The 20,932-nt window shown below is 42.3% G+C and overlaps 2 protein-coding genes across 41 annotated transcripts in view; one reads left to right on the forward strand and one right to left on the reverse strand.

The window, feature by feature from the left end:
* Positions 1 to 6,080, reverse strand: part of NEK1 (NIMA related kinase 1) — a 123,939-nt gene extending 117,859 nt beyond the window's left edge. For 34 of the 39 annotated variants that reach the window (XR_014055133.1, XR_014055139.1, XR_014055137.1 and 31 more), the window contains exons 1-3: positions 5,670 to 6,080; positions 2,371 to 2,519; positions 1,853 to 1,949 (exon numbers count right to left, since the gene is read on the reverse strand). Coding sequence is in view for 22 of the 39 variants with exons in the window: in XM_081495136.1 (XP_081351262.1) it covers positions 1,853 to 1,949; positions 2,371 to 2,487 (214 nt within the window). In the remaining 17 variants the exon portion in view is untranslated. Of the gene's footprint in view, positions 1 to 1,852; positions 1,950 to 2,370; positions 2,520 to 3,623; positions 3,867 to 5,669 lie in introns of those variants that run through there. The other 5 variants (XR_014055143.1, XR_014055119.1, XM_081495211.1 and 2 more) reach the window with 1 other exon arrangement.
* Positions 6,081 to 6,122: 42 nt separating this feature from the next.
* Positions 6,123 to 20,932, forward strand: part of CLCN3 (Cl-/H+ antiporter 3) — a 105,938-nt gene continuing 91,128 nt past the window's right edge. The window contains exons 1-2 of one of the 2 annotated variants that reach the window (XM_081495286.1): positions 6,123 to 6,303; positions 16,115 to 16,350. The gene's annotated coding sequence lies outside the window, so the exon portion shown is untranslated. The remainder of the gene's footprint in view (positions 6,304 to 16,114; positions 16,351 to 20,932) is intronic. The other variant, XM_081495289.1, reaches the window with a different exon arrangement.

Consider the following 20,932-nt stretch of genomic DNA (forward strand, 5'->3'; position numbering starts at 1 on the left):
GTGTCCACCGTGTCTACTTATTTGCCCGGGCTTTCAAGACCTCTTCGAGAGGGCGCCCTGAGCCTACGTAGACGGTGCTAGCTCTTTGTCCTAGAGTTATATTGGCATACTGTGTAAACCAGGGAATATCAGCCTCTTTTCTTCCTTCTTTTCTTATCGGTCGACTCTGTACCCCCAAGTTCCAGTCCACTAAAGGACCACAACAGCCCATGAGATATTAAGTGAAAAGAACTAGAAGCAGACATACATGCATATGATCCCACCTGTTGTTGTAATCCCACTTGTTTTTAAACATCAAAAGCTACACACTTGTTTGTTTCACAAAGGCACAGAAAACACAGTAAGGAATCAACATGGGATTATTTGCAAAGCTTATCCTTAAGGAATGAGAATGAACAGAGTGGAAGGAACAGGGAGCCTAGGGTCCATGCATGTGTGCACTCCTGAATACGCTTCCCATAAGCATTTACTCCTTTAAAGCTAAATGGCAGTAGTAATTAATATAACCTTAAAAGACTGTGCCATCCTTTCTGAACTACTCAGAAGGGATGTATTACCTAGATGTTTCTAAGTAAAACATCTGATAGAATATTTGTGGACATACATTTAAACCTTTTCCCTTGAAATACTAAGATCCTGGTGATGAAAGCAAAAAGAAACTAAATGACAGATACTAGGGGAATGATAAAGGAAATTCAAGGTCCTGGGAAGAAGAGATGGTTAACACTGTACTCTTTACCACGAGCTACAAAGCCTCACTTCACTGTCATCATAAAATAAACAAACTGAGCACTTTATGACATAAGGTGTTAACCGATTCATATATTTTTTAAAGTATATTCTACTTTAGTAGATAACTTTATTTGAGAACAAGGATACTCTAATTCAGATGCTGAAACTTGTATGTAATAAGAGCCTGAAATGGTCACTTAAACTCTATTCTACTTTCAACCTAGACTATTTTTTTTATTTTGCAACTGACAGAAATTTCTGACAATAATGGGAATGAATAAACCACCTTGACCTGCCTTTAGAGAAGCTTTGTCTTACCTTAGTTCCTGCATTACCAAATATAATGGTAGATATTTCCAAAATAGCAATGCTGCTGCTGCTGCTGCTAAGTTGCTTCAGTCGTGTCCGACTCTGTGCGACCCCAGAAACGTCAGCCCACCAGGCTCCCCCATCCCTGGGATTCTCCAGGCAAGAACACTGGAGTGGGTTGCCATTTCCTTCTCCAATGCATGAAAGTGAAAAGTGAAAGTGAAGTCGCTCAGTCATGTCCGACTCTTCGCGACCCCATGGACTGCAGCCTACCAGGCTCCTCTGTCCATGGGATTGTCCAGGCAAGAGTACTGGAGTGGGGTGCCATTGCCTTCTCCAAAAAAATATTTTTTAATATTTTAAGAACCTGAGAACACTTTATATATAATACACATATATATTATATACAAAGTATATTTAATACAGTATCTCAATATTATAATTATGACGTATACAGGAGAACACTAACAAGCAGGGAACTTTCTAAAATAACAACATTTTCTCAGTGGCGGTGGTGGCAGCACTTAAAGGGAGTTTAGTTTTAAAAGGTGAAGATGACTGTTCCTGCTCTGTCTAAATTTCTGTACTTACCACACTGCCTCTTTACAAGCAACCTCAGTGACAGTGACTCAGTACTAAGCTACACAGGGACAGGGTGGCATTAGTACTATCGGAGAATAAGGCTGACACTCATATGCATTTGTATTCAAGCAGAAATAATATACTTTTCTTTCTGAGAATAATTCACAAAAAGATCCTTAAGAGGAAAGTACGCAGCAGTTGTCACAAAGCTTAGGAGTCTGTATCTGACCTTCAAATGATTCTCTATACTGGACAATATTTGGATGCCGCATGTTTGCTAGTACTGCAACTTCTCTCCTTGATTCTTCCCTCTCTTTATTGGACATCTGAAATAGAAGGGGAAAAAATAGTAAATTAAGTAAATAAATGATATAAAAGTCCAACTGAAGGAGAGTGGTTAAAAACAATGTTACCATAAAGCACACCCCAAGTAATAAAATATAGCCAGAAGTTAAGAAGAATGAGTTGGAATGCACACAAAAAAACATTTTAAGATGTTCAAATCAGATTAAGTTACACACAGAGCAGTAGGTGATGTATCTTTTTTAAACACATAAACAGCAGCACACATCACAGAAAAAAGTGTAAAAGGATTCACAGACTCTTCTGAAGTGAGTGGTTTTCTCTGCAATTACAACAGTCTCTCTTTATGTCATATGTTGCCATACATTTTTTTGTGTGTCTCTAACAATGAATCTGTTTGTAACCAGACTTCTACTTGAATAACCAAACAAAAAATACACTTACCCTTGAGATATTAATTTCTTTGATAACATATTGTCTGCCATCTTCTGTAGATCTGACAAGAATGGCTTTTCCGAATGAACCTTCTCCAATCTTCTGTACTCTGATGTATTTTTCCATGGTTCTTTTTCTAAGGCATCTTAACAGATATCCTAGACATACAAAATTAAAGAAGTATCACTTAATAGATAAACTGTGACATCTATAACAATTATAATGTTTAATTCAAATTCTAATTCCTCAATGACTATTTTACTTTAAAAAATATATATATATAAAATCTACTGAAAGTTAAATAAACCTTACCTCACTTTTACTCATGCAATGTAGGACTAGCTAAAAAGAGAAAATTAGTGATATTTAAATTCTATAAGAATACTTTGAAAAGTCAAATACTATATAGACTTATTATATATGGAGAAAGAAGCTAACTTTTTCCTACAGTAACTATTATCAGGATTACTTTACTACCTGTAACAAGAATACAAGCTTAATAAAACTACTTCCCAAAGTTATTTAACTAATCCTCTCTCAGTAGACATTTAAGTTGTTTCCAGTGTTTGCTACTGTAAAAGAACTTCAGATTAAATTTCTGCACACAGAACAAAGCCTGAGTATAAAACAGCAGACTTAGGCGCTAAGGAGAAAGCGGTCAAATTTAGGGCTGCAAAAATCCTGAGGAGGAGGAAAAAGAACAGAAAAAGTCCAAAAATGTGCATGTAAATGCCTCTTCTGTCAGATAGCCCACTCCTAAGCTATGCAACACAAGGCAAGACTGAAACAGATTAGTCCTCACAAATGACTCAAAAATGGAATTATCATCAGAAGACTTCAAATAACCTTGATTAAAATGTTCAAGAAAATAAGAGGGAACAATGGACAAAAGTGATTTCTTTTAAAAAACGGAGGAGAATTTCAACAAAGAACTAAAATTTATCTTTACAAAATGAATTCCTAAAGGTAAAATATAAAATATCAGGAATTAAGAACTCATTGCATGGGTATTACAGCCATTACAGCCAGCAGGATTAAGTAATCTGGAAAACAAACCAGCAAAAATCTGGAAAACAAACCAGCAAAAAATAAAGAAGAAACAAAAAGACATGGAAGGGAAAGAAGATTCAATATCAAAAAGATTTTAATTTTTATTCTTTAAATTTAATTCTTCCCTAATACAAACACAAGCTCTGGGTGTGAGGGTAATCAGACAAGCTGATTTTTAAAGTTAACATGAAAAAAAGAGGAAGAATACCCACAGAAAACTTAAGGGCTCCCTTCATAGCTCAGTCACTCAAGAATCTGACTGCAGTGCAGGAGACACAGGTTTGATTCCTGGGTCGGGAAGTTCCTCTGGAGAAGGAAATGGCTACAGGCAGGCTCCAGTATTCTTGCCTGGAGAATCCCATGGACAGAGGAGCCTGGCAGGCTACATCCCATGGGATTGCAAGAGTTGGACATGACTTAGTGACTAAACCACCACCACCACAGCCATAGAAATACTGAAAAAAAAAAAAGAATAATGAAGGAAGACTTGTTTACTTGATATCAAGAGACATTATAAAGCTATGATAATTATGAAAGAGGCAAATCACAGGGAGTCTAGAAATACAATAAAAAAATTTTTTTTTAATTTGGTGGATGACCATGGTGACATTTTAAATCTGAAAGCAAAAGATGGATTTTGAAACAAACAGTATATTAAAAACTAGGGAACCATGTGGCAAAAAAAAAAAATTAAATACATTTTCTTCACTTTATACCAACACAAACTTCATGTGATAAAACAGGTAAATGTCCCTCAAATTTTTCTATATGACATCATTCTTTTTAAGTATGTCAACTAAGTTTCAGAAAAAGCAGTCTGTTAGTCAAGTTAGACATCTTTCCTCACATGTTACAAGAACATCTTTAAGTCATGGATGTTTGATATAATAAAATGCTGTGCACCAAATGTGAAAAATGTTAAGAGTATATGATGAAAAACTGTATCCTCAATAATCTGGAACTTGAATCAAGCCTTTTCAGCTGCTTCAGCTATCTGACAGACAAGCAAGTTTGTCCTAAAGGGAAACACTGGTGAAGAACTGTCAACAGCTTTCAAGAACTTACGGTACTAACTGCAACTATGATCCACACATATAGTTCTTTCAAAATAATAAATCCCATTTAGGCTGAAGGAGAAGGTCAATTTAACTCCTCAATGAGGAAAGGCCCTGTCTCATTTCTCATAATTCGAAAAAGCAGAAGACAAAAATGGGATTTCTACTAGATCTGGTTCAAAATAATCTGCTTCTCTGAAGTCTAGTCCTCTCTGTAAGACTATTCAGACAATAAACAGTTTCCCTAGTGGAAATTACAAACATGTAAATGGTTTATATTCATGAGATGATGCCATGTCCACGGGATTAGAGTAAGATTTACTTGGAACCCAGTATCAATGCATTATGAAAATGACCTAAAAAGAACTCCCCTGGCCAAGTTCCATAACCTTTACAAAACTCCCAATTGGTGACTCTTATTGTACAAAAACCTATTTTTCCACAAAAAAGGCTCCTCATCTCTCACCAAAGGAAAAAAAAAAAGTGGGCAATCTTGAAACAGATCTGTGGATCCTCTAATTTCAGACAAATCTAGAGCAGAAACAAAGAACTACTCTCTCCACATATGGCTTCCCTCCATGGTCTCTACAATACTGCTGCATCATAAGAAAAGGCCATTACTAGCAGAGATTGCTAATTATTTTTAATGCTTCAAGTTATCTCCGATGGAATTTACCATGGTAATAAAAAAAAAAAACTCTACTTTTGGGGGCGGATCTTACAATAGAGAATAAAAATTAGGCCTATATATATATGGTTTTTTTTTTTAAGCCTTATGAACTTTAAAAGTATTAGAACTTTCAATGCCCTACATGTAGACTGTTGCAAATTACAGGAAATGGAATGTAAGATTATCAGCTAACCAGTTAACTGCTACTCGTTTTCTAATTAAAACGTGTATGCAATTTAAGACTGGAGACAAGAGATAAGCAACGTAAATGACTTCTTATCCATAACAACACTTCTAATATTACTTTAATTCCATGCTCACTATCGCTTTTCTTTTTTATATCGCCTATTAATAACGTTCAAGGATTGCTTAGTAACACTATTCCTTAGAGAATTATCATCTCAGTGAGATGCGACTATTTTCGTGCACCTCAGGGTAGGAGTCCGCAGCCTCCCCAGAAGGAACTCAGGGCGAGGTCTCCCGCAAGAGAACCTCTCAGTTATACACGTCACGCCTCCCCGAGCGCCGCTCACCTGAGGACTCAGGCCGTGGGCACTTTCCCGAGCCGCCGCCTCTCCCCGGGGCTCAGCGAGGCAGAGCCGACCTTCTGCGGTCCGCAAAGCGCATCGAGCCGCAGCCTGCGCCGCCCGGGCCAACGCCCCGGGCCACGACTCCGCGTCTCCGGACCGAACCAACCGGTTTCCGAGCCCCTGGCAACGGCGGCGGGGGGAGTGCCCCGGGCGCCGCCCCCCAACTTCTCAGCGGCGGCTGCCGGCGGCCTTGCGGGGTAGGCTCTTTGGGCCTGGGGGCTCCTTGACGGTTCGTCCCCCCGCCTCGCTATGCGGACACCTGATACTCGGGCGACGCGGAGAAGCGCTTAGAAGTCCCGTCTCAGGACTCCTCACAGGACGCCCCAATACCTCACAGAAGGCAGAGCAGCGGGCGGGGCGCCCCGGCGCGGGCATGTGACGTCAGCGCGGGGACGCGGACGCTGAGCGAGGGCGGCCGGGAAGGACCTCGGGGGAGGGGTCAAGGCGGGGCCGGGCTCTGGAGGTGTGGGCGCTGCTGGTGCAGGAGGCTGCGGGAGCAGAGGAGGGAGGCACAGGGAGACAGGAGCGTCCTCACTCATACGAGTGAGGCCAGGCGGCAACGGGACCACTACGCAAGGTGACGTGGAGTAAAGCCTGTTATCGTCCCACACATACTCCAAGGGAAAAGGGACTTATTTAGCTTTGTTAGGGATGTCACATTTTTAATAATTTTTTGGCTGTTTTGAGTATTTCTTGCTGCATGGGCTTTTCTCGAGTTGGAGAGAGCGGGGGCTACTCTCCAGGTGCAGTGTGCAGCCTTCTCACTGCGGCGGCTTCTCTTGCTGGGGAGGACGGGCTTTAGTAGTTGTGACACAGGGCCCAGTTACTCCGTGGCTTGTTGGATCCGTTCCAGACCAAGGATCAGACCCCTATCTCCTGCACTGGTAGGCGGCTTCTTTACCATTGAACCACCAAGGAAGCCCAGGTTTGCCACATTTTGAAAACTGATTTTGCTTTAAAAAGCAAGACAAGTGAAATAAATCAAAGACATAGACTGTAATGATGTCACATGTGGAATCTAGAAAATAATGTAAACTAGCGAATATAAAAGAAAGGAAACTGATGAAAACAAACTATTCATACTTTATCAGTGGGGAGAGGAGTGGGGAAGGATAGGGATATGGGATTAAGATGTACAATTACTATGTATACAATAAATAGTAAAAGATACATGTTAACAGCACAGGGAAACATAGATATTGTTGGTTAATAACTGTAACTGAAATGTAACCTGTAAAAATTTTTAATCAATATGTTGTACACCTGAAACTTATGTAATATTGTACACTGCTGCTGCTGCTGCTAAGTCGCTTCAGTCGTGTCTGACTCTGTGCGACCCCATAGACAGTAGCCCACCAGGCTCCACCGTCCATGGGATTTTTCAGGCAAGAGTACTGGAGTGGGTTGCCATGTACCTCAATAAATAAACAAATAGAATGTTTTTAGTGAAACAGAACACCATTCCATGTTCGATGCATGAGACAAATGCTCAGGGCTGGGGCAATGGGATGACCCAGAGGGATGGGATGGGGAGGGATGTGGGAGGGGAGTTCAGGATGGGGAACACATGTAAACCCATGGCTGATTCATGTCAATGTATGGCAAAAACTACTACAATACTGCAAAGTAATTAGCCCCCAACTAAAATAAATAAATTTATTAAAAATAAATAAATAAACAAATAGAATGTTTTTAAAAAGCAAGACTAGTCCTACTATATTTTGGATGATTAAAGCAAAAGAGTATTTTTAAGTCTTGAATTTTTAATATAACATGGTTTAAAGAGAAAAAATTAAGAAACAAAGAAAAAACAAATAAATATAACGTGGTTTTCCACACCTTTACATCTACTGGGAGAATGTGTTTCTTACTGGTACACTGAAAGGTTCAGTGGTCTAAGTACCTTTCTCCATTGCAGGAGTTTCAAAGATGGAGACAGATTTTTCTGTAATAAGGGATCAGGTTTGGTGTAGTCCTGAGTAGCCCTCTGGCTAACTTGCCTTTCTGAGAGTAACGCAGGGATATTGGTGAATCCAAACTTGAAGCTGAAGGAGGATGGTGGTGTGGCCGTCTTAATTCCTCTCCAGGTTGTACCTTTCATACGTGCTGTGTGTAGCTGGCAGAGACACCACAGATTTTGCCAGAGACCTCAGATGTAAATGATTCATATATTTGCTTCGAAGAAATCAGTTTCCTTCCCCTCATGTCCTCCCCAACATACCAAAGTCTAAGCCTCTCTGGGTTCTCCTTCAGTGTGATTGAGTCCCGCTTGAATTAAAGAAGCACTTTATTGCTAGCATGGAAATTGAACGTGTTTTGGCTTCTTTGCCAGAAGATGGCACTGCAAGTCATCCAACCTGGCAAGCTAGAGAAGTCACCATTGGTCTATCTCCTCTCTTCCATCTCTATGTGAAACACTTGTTTTCCTCATTTCTGAACTTCTCAGCTAACCTCCTGTGACCCCTCCCACCCCCAGTCAGTAGGAATTTTGGTGTCTGAATGCACAATGACTCTGGCTCTACCCACATGCCTTTGTTCAGCAAACAATATGAAAACATTTCCAATTACTAATATAAGTAAATTCATTTTGTTGTTTTCATAAAGAATGCTTAGTCAGCTCCTTCTTTAGACTTCTGTCATAAACTATTGGTGGGAACATAAATTGCTAGAGTCTTTGCAGAAGGCATGCTAGCTATGCTGCTGCTGCTAAGTCGCTTCAGTCGTGTCTGACTCTGTGCGACCCCTTAGATGGCAGCCCACCAGGCTCTGCCATCCCTGGGATTCTCCAGGCAAGAAGACTGGAGTGGGTTGCCATTTCCTTCTCCAGTGTATGAAAGTGAAAAGTGAAAGTGCAGTCGCTCAGTTGTGTCCAACTCTTAGCGACCCCATGGACTGCAGCCTACCAGGCTCCTCCGTCCATGGGATTCTCCAGGCAAGAGTACTGGAGTGGGGTGCCATTGCCTTCTCCAATGCTAGCTATAGGCATCCGCTAGACAGCAAGTTCACTTCTAAGACAAGTGGGCAAAAATGTATACATAAAGCAACCATTGTTTATAACCAGAAAAACTAAGAGGAATATAGATGTCCAACAGTATGGAATTGACTGAATACATTACAGTGAAGTCAAACAAAGGAGTATTCTGAAAATATTTTTAAAAGTGACTGAGAATTTTTTATTGACACAGAAAATTGCCCTTGATGTTGTTGTTGTTCAGTCACTAAGTCAGACTCTACAACACCATGGACTGTGGTATGCCATACTCTTCTGTCCTGCACTATCTCCTGGAGTTTGCTCAAATTCACGTGCACTGAGTCGGTGATGCCACCCAACCATCTCATCCTCTGCTGCCCGCTTCTCCTTTTGTCTTCAATCTTTCCCAACATCACGGTCTTTTCCAATAAATTGGCTCTTCATAGGGGCTTCCCAGGTGGTACTAGTGGTAAAGGACCCGCCTGCCAATGCAGGAGGCATAAGAGACACGGGTTCAATCCCTGGGTGGGGAAAATCCCCTGGAGGAGGGCACAGCAACCCACTCCAGTATTCTTGCCTGAAGAATCCCATGGACAGAGGGTCCTGGAGGACTATAGTCCATGGGGTCACAAAGAGTCAGACACGACTGAAGCAACTTAGCACACACCCAGGCATGGCTCTTCACATCAGGTGGCCAAAGTATTGGAACTTCAGGTTCAACATCAGTCCTTCTAATGAATATTCAGGGTTTCCTTTAGGGTTGACTGGTTTGATCTCCTTGCAGTCCAAGGGACTCTCAAGAGTCTTCTCCAGCACCACAATTTGAAAGTATCAATTCTTGGTGCTCAGCCTTCTTTATGGTCCAGCTCTCACATCTGTACATGACTACTGGAAAAACCACAGCTTTGACTATATGGACCTTTGTCAGCAAAGTGATGTCTCTGCTTTTTAATACACTGTCTAGGAGCAAGCATCTTTTAATCTCATTGCTGTTGTCACCATCCACAGTTATGTTAGAGACCAGTCACTGTTTCTACTTCGTCCCCAGCTATTTGCCCTTGATGTATTGTTGAGTAAATAAAACAGTTTATTCTTTACAGTGACGGTGCGAAGATCAGGCTCTCGAGGCACAGAAAGCTGAACTCTAGAACTCTGGAGGCACAGAAAGGAGGGAGTTTGCAGCAAAGAGAGGCTTATCGCAGGACTGACTCCAAGCAAGGGGGTGGGAGACCAGCCTTAGAGCCACTCCCCCTTGCTCTCTGAGTTGGGTTTTTTAAACGGGAAGGACAAAGAGACTGGGGTCAACCACTGTCTTGTGACATTTCGTAAACATGGTTTCAGGAGTCAAGGTGTCTCTGGTTTATCATTTTCTGGCCAGGTGGTCCATGGCTAGGGGGTGTGTGAGCTCATCTTTCCTTGGAGCAACCACCTGAGCTGTAGTTAATGATGGTGTCTATAATAGCAGTGTTAGTACTTGAACTTCCCTTGTGGCTCAGCTGATAAAGAATCCGCCCGCAATGCGGGAGACCTGGGTTAGATCCCTGGGTTGGGAAGATGCCCTGGAGAAGGGAAAGGCGACCCACTCCAGTATTCTGACCTGGAGAATTCCATGGACTGTATAGTCCATGGGTGGCAAAGAGTCGGGCACAACTGAGCGACTCTCACTAGTGCTTGAACGATGTTCTCAACAGCAATTTGAGTCATCTGGCTGATGAGCGTTTGGTGGGCACAGAATGGAGGTCAGAGTAGACAAGAAAGGGGGTAAAATTTGGGGTAGAGAGATAAATCATAAACTTGGTAAGGAAACTCAGTTTTAGGGGGACTTGTTTTCATAACCTGAGTTAGAAGGATTACCTGATTATTTCCCTCTCTGGTTTACATACCTCTGTAATTTTTTTTTTTCTTTTGACAATGAGAATGTGTCTGGGTTTCTCTGATTCTTTTTATTTAAAAATTTTATTGGATTTTTTTCTTTCAAGTGACAAAAAAGTCTTTGCTCACTGCAACAACCTCCAAACACAAACATGCAAAGGTAAGGTCCACATGCAGTCTGTTTCCAGAACTCCCCCTGCGCTCACTGCTCCAGGAAGCCATTGTTAATTTTCAGGCATACAATCTACATTTTTCTCTAAATTCATGAAAACATAAATGAACTCATGTGCATATATATTAGTTTTAATCTTGTAAAACAAGATTATAGTATAAACATTATTTTGCAACCTGAATTTTTTTTTTTTTGTAACCTGAACTTTTTAACAGTACATCATGAACATTTCTGCAGAGATCAACTAATTCTTGTTTATGGTATCAATACTCCATGAGATGGATGTACTGAAATCTATTCAATTAGATCCCACTTGACAGACAAAGAGACGGTTTCCAGTGGCACTGTTATTTATCTTCATAGATTCTGAAAAGTGGGTTTGCTGGGTCAAAAAGTATGCTTTTTAAAAAAAATTTTCACTTTAATAGGTACTCCTGTGCTTTGGTCATATTTTTCTGTGCAACAAGCCACCATAAAACTTAGTGGCCAAAAGCTCAACAGTGATTTCTTTTTTCTCACAATTCTGAGGCCAGGAAGTCAAGCAGGGTTCTTCTGGGTGGTGCTTTTGCTCTTTGTGGTTCCAGCTAGAACCACTCACTCAGTTTCCTTCAACTGCAGACCGTGCTGCCTAGAAGCTCTGGTGCTCCTCTATGTGGGGCGCAGGACACACACAACACTGTAGTCTCAGGATAGTCACACCCCTTTCAGAACAGCCGCCCTCACGGTAAGGAAGAAGCAAACTGCATGCTCAGTCGTGTCCCACTCTGTGCGATCCCATGGACCATATCTCGCCAGACTCCTCTGTCCATGGGATATTCTCTAGGCACGAATACTGGAGAGGGCTGCCATTTCCTCCTCCAGGGGATTTCCCAACCAGAGATTGAACCCATGTCTCTTGCTTTGACAGGCAGGTTCTTTACCACTGAGCCACCAGAGAAGCCCATAAGTTAGAAATTGACTCTGCCAGGCCTTTTAAAGGTGAGGCCAGGGATGGGCAAGGTGTCCCTTTTGCACATTCCTAGTGAAAAGGAGGTTCAAGGCCAGTCAGGATTTGTAAGGAGGCGGGGAATCAGAAGTGGCCATGTTTGCAGACCAGCTACCACTTCCTCTGGATGTTTCTTAATTTTGCAAATTTTTAAAATTTCCTCCATGTGTCTGCCTTTTATACCACTTGCCTCTTTTTCTATTTGATTTTCTTTTTATCAATTTATAGGTGATATTTGTAAAATGTGGAAATTAACCATTTATTATGGTTTGAAACAAATATTTCTGGCAGTTTCTCACTGGTGTTTTGATACTTTTTATAGTATCTTTGACCAAAAAGAAATTTGTCAATTTGTAGTCAAATTGGGGGGCCCCGTGCACTAAGATCTATCAGTCTTTTTCTTTGTCATTCAAGTTCTTCATTTTGCCAAGCCAGTATTCCTTCACCCCAAAGTTAGCTGAATAATTTCAATGTTCTTGTGTTTCAATTGTCTAATACATTTAATGCATTTGAAATTTATTTTTATATATAGTAACATAGGGAGATCGGAGAAGGCAATGGCACCCCGCCCCAGTACTCTTTTGCCTGGAAAATCCCATGGATGGAGGAGCCTGGCAGGCTTCAGTCCATGGGATCTCTAAGAGTCGGACATGACTGAGCGACTTCACTTTCACTTTTCACTTTCATGCATTGGAGAAGGAAATGGCAACCCACTCCAGTGTTCTTGCCTGGAGAATCCCAGGGACGGCGGAGCCTGGTGGGCTGCCATCTATGGGGTCACACAGAGTCGGACACGACTGAAGTGACTTAGCAGCAACATAGGGAGAATGACTTTGTGTTCTTTTGGAGGAAATCTAATTATGCCAGAATTATTCATTAAATATGATTTCCTTTTCCACTGATTTCAAATGTCAACTTTATCATATATTACATTTACTATCTGTATCCATTTGTGGATTTCTTTTCCATTTAACTATTGATTTCTCAATCAATGTGTCCGTTTTAGAAAGAATCAGTTGTTTTAGTAATCAAGAAATTCTATAACAACATTACCAAACCAAACTAGGGTCTGGTCGCCCTCGCTCTGTGAAGCCAGGGTGCGAGGAGAGTGCAGACTTCATCACAGGGCACGGAGCCAGGAGGAGGGGTAGTTAGTGCTTCAAAGACCTGATCTCCCTGCCGGCCTGGCCTTCAGGAGGGTTTTGAAAGGCCAGGGAAAGGAGGGGGTTGAAGATAGTGTGATCAGCTTATGTACAGACTGGTTGATGCTGAGCTGACATGGTAGTATTCCAGGAAACTCAATTATCAGTTTTCTGGCTCCGACCAGTCTGGGGTCTCATGCTTGTGATCAGCATACAGTTAACTTCTGCCAGGAGAGGGTTTTAGGACTGCAAAACAGCTCAAGGATATGGCTTAGGAAATTATCTCTAGCTGTTGTTGTTCAGTCACTAAGCTGACTCTTTGTGACCCCATGGACTGCAGCACACCAGGCCTCTCTGTCCTTCACCATCTTCTGGAGTTTGCTGAAACCCATGTCCATTGAGTCGGTGATGCTATCTAACCATCTCATCCTCTGTCGCCCCCTTCTTCTCCTGCCCTGAATCGTTCCCAGCATCAGGGTCTTTTCCAACGAGTTGGCTCTTCACATCAGGTGGCCATAGTGCTGGAGCTTCAGCATCAGTACTTCCCATGAGTATTCAGGGTTGATTTCCTTTAGAATTGGCTGATTTGATCTCCCTGCTAGAGATTATCTCTAGGAAATTATCTCTAGCCACTGAGGAGGGAGTAAAGGTCCTTGACTTTATTTCATGGGTAAACTCTTATTTTTCCATCTTGTTTGAGTATTTACTTTGTGTATTTTCTCCTTCTCTGATTAAATTGGCTCTTTGTAACTTGGGGAAGGCCTAGGAGGCTGGTTTTTCTATAAACAAGAGGCAAGGGACATGGTTTGGGGAAGCAGGGGGTCTGTCCCCAGGAAGACCCCACAGGATCCTGTTTGGTTTCAACAATATTTCCATTTGAAGAAAAAAAAAAAGAAATGCCAACACTAAATTAATTTTTTTTAACCCTGCCACACAGCTTGTGGGATCTTAGTCCCCTGACTGTGGAGATTGAACCTGAGCCCATGGCAGTGAAAACGCCAAGTCCTAACCACTGGGCTACCAGGGAATTCCTAAACTAATTTTTTAAATTATGATAATAAACAGAACTTCTATCTTAAATATAGTTATAAAGTTATACTTATAGACCTCTTTTTGGTAGGAAAAAAATGAAAATTCCTTCAAACTTTATTAATAGTGGTATATCCCATGGACAGAGGAGCCTGACAGGCTACAATCCATGGGGTTGGTTGCAAAAGCGTCAGACACGACTGAGTGACTAAACAACATCTAACACGGCAAGGGGAAAGGGGGCGATTTCCAAAGTTCTCTTCTATTGAGGTTTTTCAGAAATACACTCAGTCATTCATACACAGTGATTTAAGTGCCATGCCGGATGATGGGGACAAAGACATTCAAGGCTGGGTATAGTGGTTCATTCTTTCCAGAAAGCAGGCAGCAGTGAAACAGTCAGACAACAAATCAGAGCAGGTGGCTGGCAGTCCACTTACACTGAGTACCTTCCCTTTGGGAGTTCATTAAACGGCCATGTGTTGATGTAGGTGTATGTACTGGATCAAACTATCCTGACACACCACCCATCTTTTGTGACTGGGGTAGAGAGAGACCTAAAGCCTTAAATAGGAGCAAACACAGTCTCTAAAATTGAGACCTCTTGAAAACATGTGATACTCAAATCCAAGAGGAAAAGAAGGTCAGTGTCTGCACACTCTGTTTTTCTGTATTCTAAGGCGGGAGCTTTCAGTTTGGAGCCTACTCTGGCCTTATGCTGGATGTGCAGCGTGAACTAATGGTTAGCTGGAGGGAGCTCAGAGTGAAACTGCAGCAGCATGCTGCACATGCAGATCTTAGTCTAGAAGGCCTAGCTCGATATGCAGAGGAAACATTATCTAGGCAGGTCTTGGGTTTCTTGCTTTCGGGGTTGTGTCACCCGCAAAAGCTCATAGGAAAAGGGGGAGCTCTGAGAAGGGAGGTCACAGTCATTTCTAGGAAGAGTAAAATAGAACACTGAATCCTGAGCCGTGCAGCACCTGAGAAAGGAGTCTTACCACGAGGCTGAACTGGGGACGCGCTTGGTTGAATAGCTCAGAGAATACCGTCAACTACACAAGGGCACTTATGGGCACTTGCCATCTGCCTCTGCAAGGATTAAGTCACGTGCTGCTGCCACTGCTGACCTTCAACATCCCCTTAAAAGGAGTGCAAGGTGGAGAGCAGGAATGACACACTATGTGCTCAGGGGAGAAAAACTGGCACAACAGGTCTTCAGAGAGTTAGATATTCTCAGGAGCTGATTTTATGAACCCAATTCTTGTATCTCTTCATATCTAGAATAGCACTAAAATCCTTCACGGTGACGTCTGCTCCTTGTGACTGGCAAAGCTTCACGAGACCACTAGAAACTCTCTGGAAAAATATGTGCTTCATTGTAGGTACTCCCCCTTCACCACAATCATATATATACTGACCTCCCCTGCCGCTTGGGAGCAGTCTCCCAGAGCTATCTGAGGTGCTGTCTCCCGGGCTGTAGTCCTCATTTTGCCCCAAATAAACTTAACTCACAACTGTCACATTGTGCATTTTTTTCTAACTCAACAGTGTCAAGTTCCAGGGAGACTTAGCTAGGGGATCTGTAGGAAAGAATCCTGGGCTTCTGTGGTGGCTCAGTGTAAAGAACTCACTTGCCAATGCAGGAGACACAGCAGGTATGGGTTTGATCCCTGGGCTTGACGATCCCCTGGAGGAAGAATTATCAACCCACGCCAGTATTCTTGCCTGGAGAATCCTAGGCAAGAGAAGCCTGGCAGGCTACAGTCCATGGGGTTGCAAAAGAGTTGGACATGACCTGAGCATAGATAAGGACAGGAAAAAATCATGAAACTGGAAGATTGTCAGCAGTGCCAAAGCCTTCAAAATGTAATTAAGACTGCAAATCTATTCATTTCATGTTCTTCCTTAGGGAAAAGGCCAAAGACAAGAAAAGGCCATTTTCACCTAGTTCCCTGATACTGGTGGATATCAAGAATTTCCAGACTAGAACCACATCACCATTTTCCTGATAGAACAACTCAGTACCTTTCTCTCCCTCTTGTCCATGTGCCTGAAACGTGATAAAATCAAAGTTCCTTTTCTGAAAGAGCTCACAAACATATGAAGCACATCTATACGACCTTGTTCATGTCTCTGATTTTCTGTGGAACTTTTTTTAAAAATGTATTTTTAACGTTGTTATGGGAAATAATCATATCTTCAGGTTTTTTACTTCAGGAAAAACTCAAAGCAATTTGACTGGGGCCAGAGAGCAAGAATCTAGGAAGAACTGAAATAGGATTCCCAGCGTTTTTCTGACTTCTCTTGCTAATCCTATAAAATAGTATGCTCCAAACTGCCACTTCCAGAAGGACAGAAATCCTGGCAGGAAGGACTGGCTGCCATCACATCCACTGGCTGGCGATGTCTACCATGTGTTCTCTGGATATGCGAGGGCACCAGACGCGGTTGGAGTAAGTACACTCTTAGCACTGTGAGTTACTCTTTCACTTTCCTTGAGAGCTTAAAGGTTTTGTTGGTTGGTTGGTGGCAGAGGAATAGAGCTAATAGAAGTCTTGGTAGAGCGCTTGTTATTAGTGCTTCAGTTCGGTTCTCACTAGAAACTATGATTTAACGTACAGGAGCCTGGCTTTATTCACATAATGTATTTTGTTCTGCCTCCAAGTACTTCCTGTGGACTGATTCGTTGGTTTGGGTTTGTCCAGTTTACTGAAATCTAATTGATGTACAGCACTGCATAAGTTCAAAGTGTACAGCGTAATGATTTGACTCATGTATATTGCGAAACCATTATCACAATGCTTAGTTAACATCTGCCATCTCATAGATACCAAGAAAAAAGGAAAAACATGTTTTGTTTTTTTTTTCCCCTTGTGATGAGAAGTCTTAGTATCTGGTGTCTGAACAATATTCAAATATACCATACAATTGACTATGGTGGTAACTACAGTTCCTCAGGGTGGATATGATACCACAGTTATATGACTCTGACTATTGTCTAGGCTCAAATCTGGGCATCTCTCCCCATATTAGGCAACATTATCTGCAGTGAGGAAAGAAAACATACGTCTGTAAATCTCTTGAAAAATTCCACTTAGTTTAGAAAAGTTTTTGATTACTTTCCAACATTTTTTCTGAAAAAAAGAACCTACAAAACTTGTCCAACAGAGTCCCAAGTAAAATAAGAGAAAACGGTGCTTAGATATGGGCTTCCTACGTGGCTCAGTGGTAAAGAATCCACCTGCCAATGCAGGAGACTTAGATCTGATCCCTGGGTCAGGAAGATCCCCTGGAGAAAGAAATGGCAACCCACTCCAGTATTCTTGCCTGGAAAATCCCATGGACAGAGGAGCCTGGTAGGCTACAGTCCATGGGGTCGCAGAGTCAGACACAACTGAGTGACTGAGCATGCATGGATGCATGCGCTTAGATATAACCATGGTCTCACACATCCTATCAGGATACCAGCAATGAAAGACTCCTGAGAAGCTGGACTGTGTTGTGAGCACTCTCATCACCAAAGGGGCACCATATGAGCCCTGAAACCCAGGACTGTGTCATCTGAGAATATTCAATTCTGCCTTGAAGAAAAGAAATAAATAGGACAGAATAAGCTCATGGGCAAAGCACAGATGACGCAAGTTACTCAGTTGTGAGGCACAGTGGACAGGTCAGTAGGGCCTAGACTTGAGAATTGAGATTGAAAAAGTTGGAAAGACCAGGAGATGTGACATGTTGATGAGGTACTAAACATACGAGACGCATCAAACACGTATCGAGCACCCACAAGACACCCAGCATACATGGGTCTCAATCCTGCCGCCTTGCAGTGACACTCTGTGTCGTACACGTCCTGCCCCAGAAGGGCTCAACAGGTTAACCGGCAACCTGGGATGTGCTCAGCCACTCTAGCCCTTGCATCTCTCTGATGGAGTGTGTCATGGGCCTGAAGCACCTTCCATTTCTGGACTCTTGCTCAAAGCTCACCTCTGGTTCTAACTACCCCACAATCCATGGGAGGCCACAAAGACAGATAAGACATATGTATGCTGCATGACCACAGCCTTTAATCTTTCCACTCCAGTTGCAGCCTATCCTGAGTGTGTTTCTTTCCTCCCCCCTGGCTTCTCAGGGTGTGTTGGCTTTCTTTCCCTGACTCTGGGGCAGCTTGTCTGCCTGTGTATTTTGAGGGTACCACTGCATCGAGGAGAGGGAAATGGCAACCCACTCCAGTATTCTTGCCTGGAGAATCCCATGGATGGAGGAGCCTAGTGGGCTACAGTCCATAGGGTCACGAGTTGGACACGACTTAGCGAATAAACCACCACCACTGCATAGAGGTAACCTCCCATACCACACTATGTAGGTAATCTCTGGGTAAGATACAGAAAAATACACTCTGATCAGGTATTCATTACTCTCTTGTGCTTTCCCTGGAGGGCCCCCAAAGTGTATGTAACCAAAAGCAGTGTGTGATAGAGAGTTTGATGCAACTTGGTCTGGAAGCAAAGCAGCCTCTCTTACAGACCCTGTTGTACAAAGCTTGACAGCTAACTCTCCTCTAGCACTTACCCCCACCTTCTCCTGGTCAACTTGCTCCTTCCCCTCCCCTTCTTTTTTTTTTTTTTTTTTTATAAATTTATTTATTTTAGTTGGGGGCTAATTACTTTACAATATTGTAATAGTTTTTGCCATACATTGACATGAATCAGCCATGGGTTTACATGTGTTCCCCTTCCTGGACCCCCCACCCACCTCCCTCTCCATCCCATCCATCTGGATCATCCCATTGCCCCGGCCCTGAGCCCTTGTCACATGCATCGAACATGGAATGGTGCTCTGTTTCACATATGACAATACACATGTCTCAATGCCATTCTCCCAGAACGTCCCACCCTCACCTTAACAAACTCCTCTTCCAGGGACCAGCTGAGACACATCTAAGATTTCCTACAGGTGGCGCTAGTGGTAAAGAACCTACCTGTCAATGCAGGAGATGTAAAAGACAAGCTTCATTCCCTGGGTTGGGAAGATCCCCTATAGGAGGGCATGGCAACCCACTCCAGTATTCTTGCCTGGGAAATGCCATGGACAGAGGAACCTGGTGGGCTACAAGTCCACAGGGTCGCACAGAGTAGGACACAACTGAAGCGACTTAGCCTGCCAGCACCCTCTAAACACTGCAAAAAGTCTGACCAAGCCAAGCCAGTTCTCTTAACAGGGCTTCTGGTGAATAGTTTCCTCCATCATTTGATGTATATATCAACAGCATCTTTGTAGTACCTAAAATGTCCCTGAAAAGATAGGCAAGATATACTTAATAGTATCTTTTTGAGCCCTGAGGTTGGTCTGGTTGTACAAGGACTATGTTAGCTTGCATTTTAGACTTTTCTGTATTGTTTACAAATGTTTCAAACCATTGTATTAAATTGGCCACAAAGTTTGGTTGGGTTTTGCCATGACATCCTATGAAAAATCTGAATGAACTTTTTGGTCAACCCAATATTAGTTTCCTAAGACTGCTGTAGCAAATTACCACAAACTGGGGGTCTTATAACAATAGAAATTTATTCCTGCACATTTCTGGAGCCCAGAAGTTTGAAGTCAGGCTCTGGAGAAGAGTCCTTCCTTCTTATTCCAGCTACTGGTGCCCCAGGAACTTCTTTGTTTGGACTGCATAACTTGAGTCTTGACCTTGTCTTCACGTGCCCATCTTCTCTGTATCTCTTCTCTTATGATGATGTCACTCATGTTGAATTAGGGCCCATCCTAAGATCCCACCTTGAACACACCTGTAAAGACCCTATTTCCAAATAAAGCGTGGGGTGGGATGTGGGAGGATTTTCTTTGGGGACATGACCAATCTACACAAGCCACGATTACTATTATTATTAAAAAACCAAACTGTTCACCTTGCAACATTCTTCAGGCAACTTGTCTGGTCTCTTTAAAACATCAGTGTTATGAAAAATTGCAGGGGACTGTTGAAGAATAAAAGAGAGTTAAGAAACATAACCAAAATGCAATGTTTGAAACTTGACTGGATCCTGGTTTGAAAAAAAATCTGCAAAAGACTTTTTTTGTTGTTGACAACTGGTGAAATTTAAATATAGCCTAGCTATCAGATAATATTAGGCATTTACTGTTAATATCCTAGCTGTGATACTGTGATTGTGTTGGAGAGGTGGTTACTCTTTTCTAAATTAATTAATTAATTAATTTTTGGCTGCACTGGATCATCCTGTTGCTTGTGGACTTTCTCTAGTTGCTGTGAATGGGGGCAACTTTCCAGTTTTGATGCATGGGCTACTTGATGTTGTGCTTTTTCATGTTGAAGAGCATGGGCTCTGGGGCACACCGGCTTCAGTAGTTGTGGCACATGGACTTAGTAGCTGTGGCTCCCTGGTTCTAGAGCACAGACCCAATAGTAGTGGAGCATCAGTTTAGCTTCCAACAACACAAGAGAAGACTCTACACATGGACATCACTGGATGGTCAATACAGAAATCAGATTGATTACATATTTTGCAGCCAAAGGTGGAGAAGCTCTATACAGTCAGCAAAAACAAGACCGGGAGCTGATTGTGGCTCAGATCATGAACTCCTTATTGCCAAATTCAGACTTAAATTGAAGAAAGTAGGGAAAACCATTAGACCATTCAGGTATGACCTAAATCAAATACCTTACGATTATACAGTGGAAGTGACAAATAGATTCAAGGGATTAGATCTGATAGACAGAATGCCTAATGAACTATGGACAGAGGTACATGACATTGTACAGGAGGCAGTGATCAACACCATCCCCAAGAAAAAGAAATGTGAAAAAGCAAAATGGCTGTCTGAGGAGGCCGTACAAATAGCTATGAAAAGAAGAGAAGCAAAAAGCAAAGGAGAAAAGGAAAGATATACCCATTTGAACACAGAGTTCCAAAGAACAGCGAGGAAAGATAAGAAAGCCTTCCTCAGTGATCAGTGCAAAGAAATAGAGGAAAACAATAGAATGGGAAAGACTAGATATCTCTTCAGGAAAAT

The sequence above is a fragment of the Giraffa tippelskirchi genome, chromosome 1 (assembly GCF_054371585.1).
Source record: "Giraffa tippelskirchi isolate mGirTip1 chromosome 1, T2T-mGirTip1v1.2.pri, whole genome shotgun sequence".
NCBI classification, from domain to species: domain Eukaryota; kingdom Metazoa; phylum Chordata; class Mammalia; order Artiodactyla; family Giraffidae; genus Giraffa; species Giraffa tippelskirchi.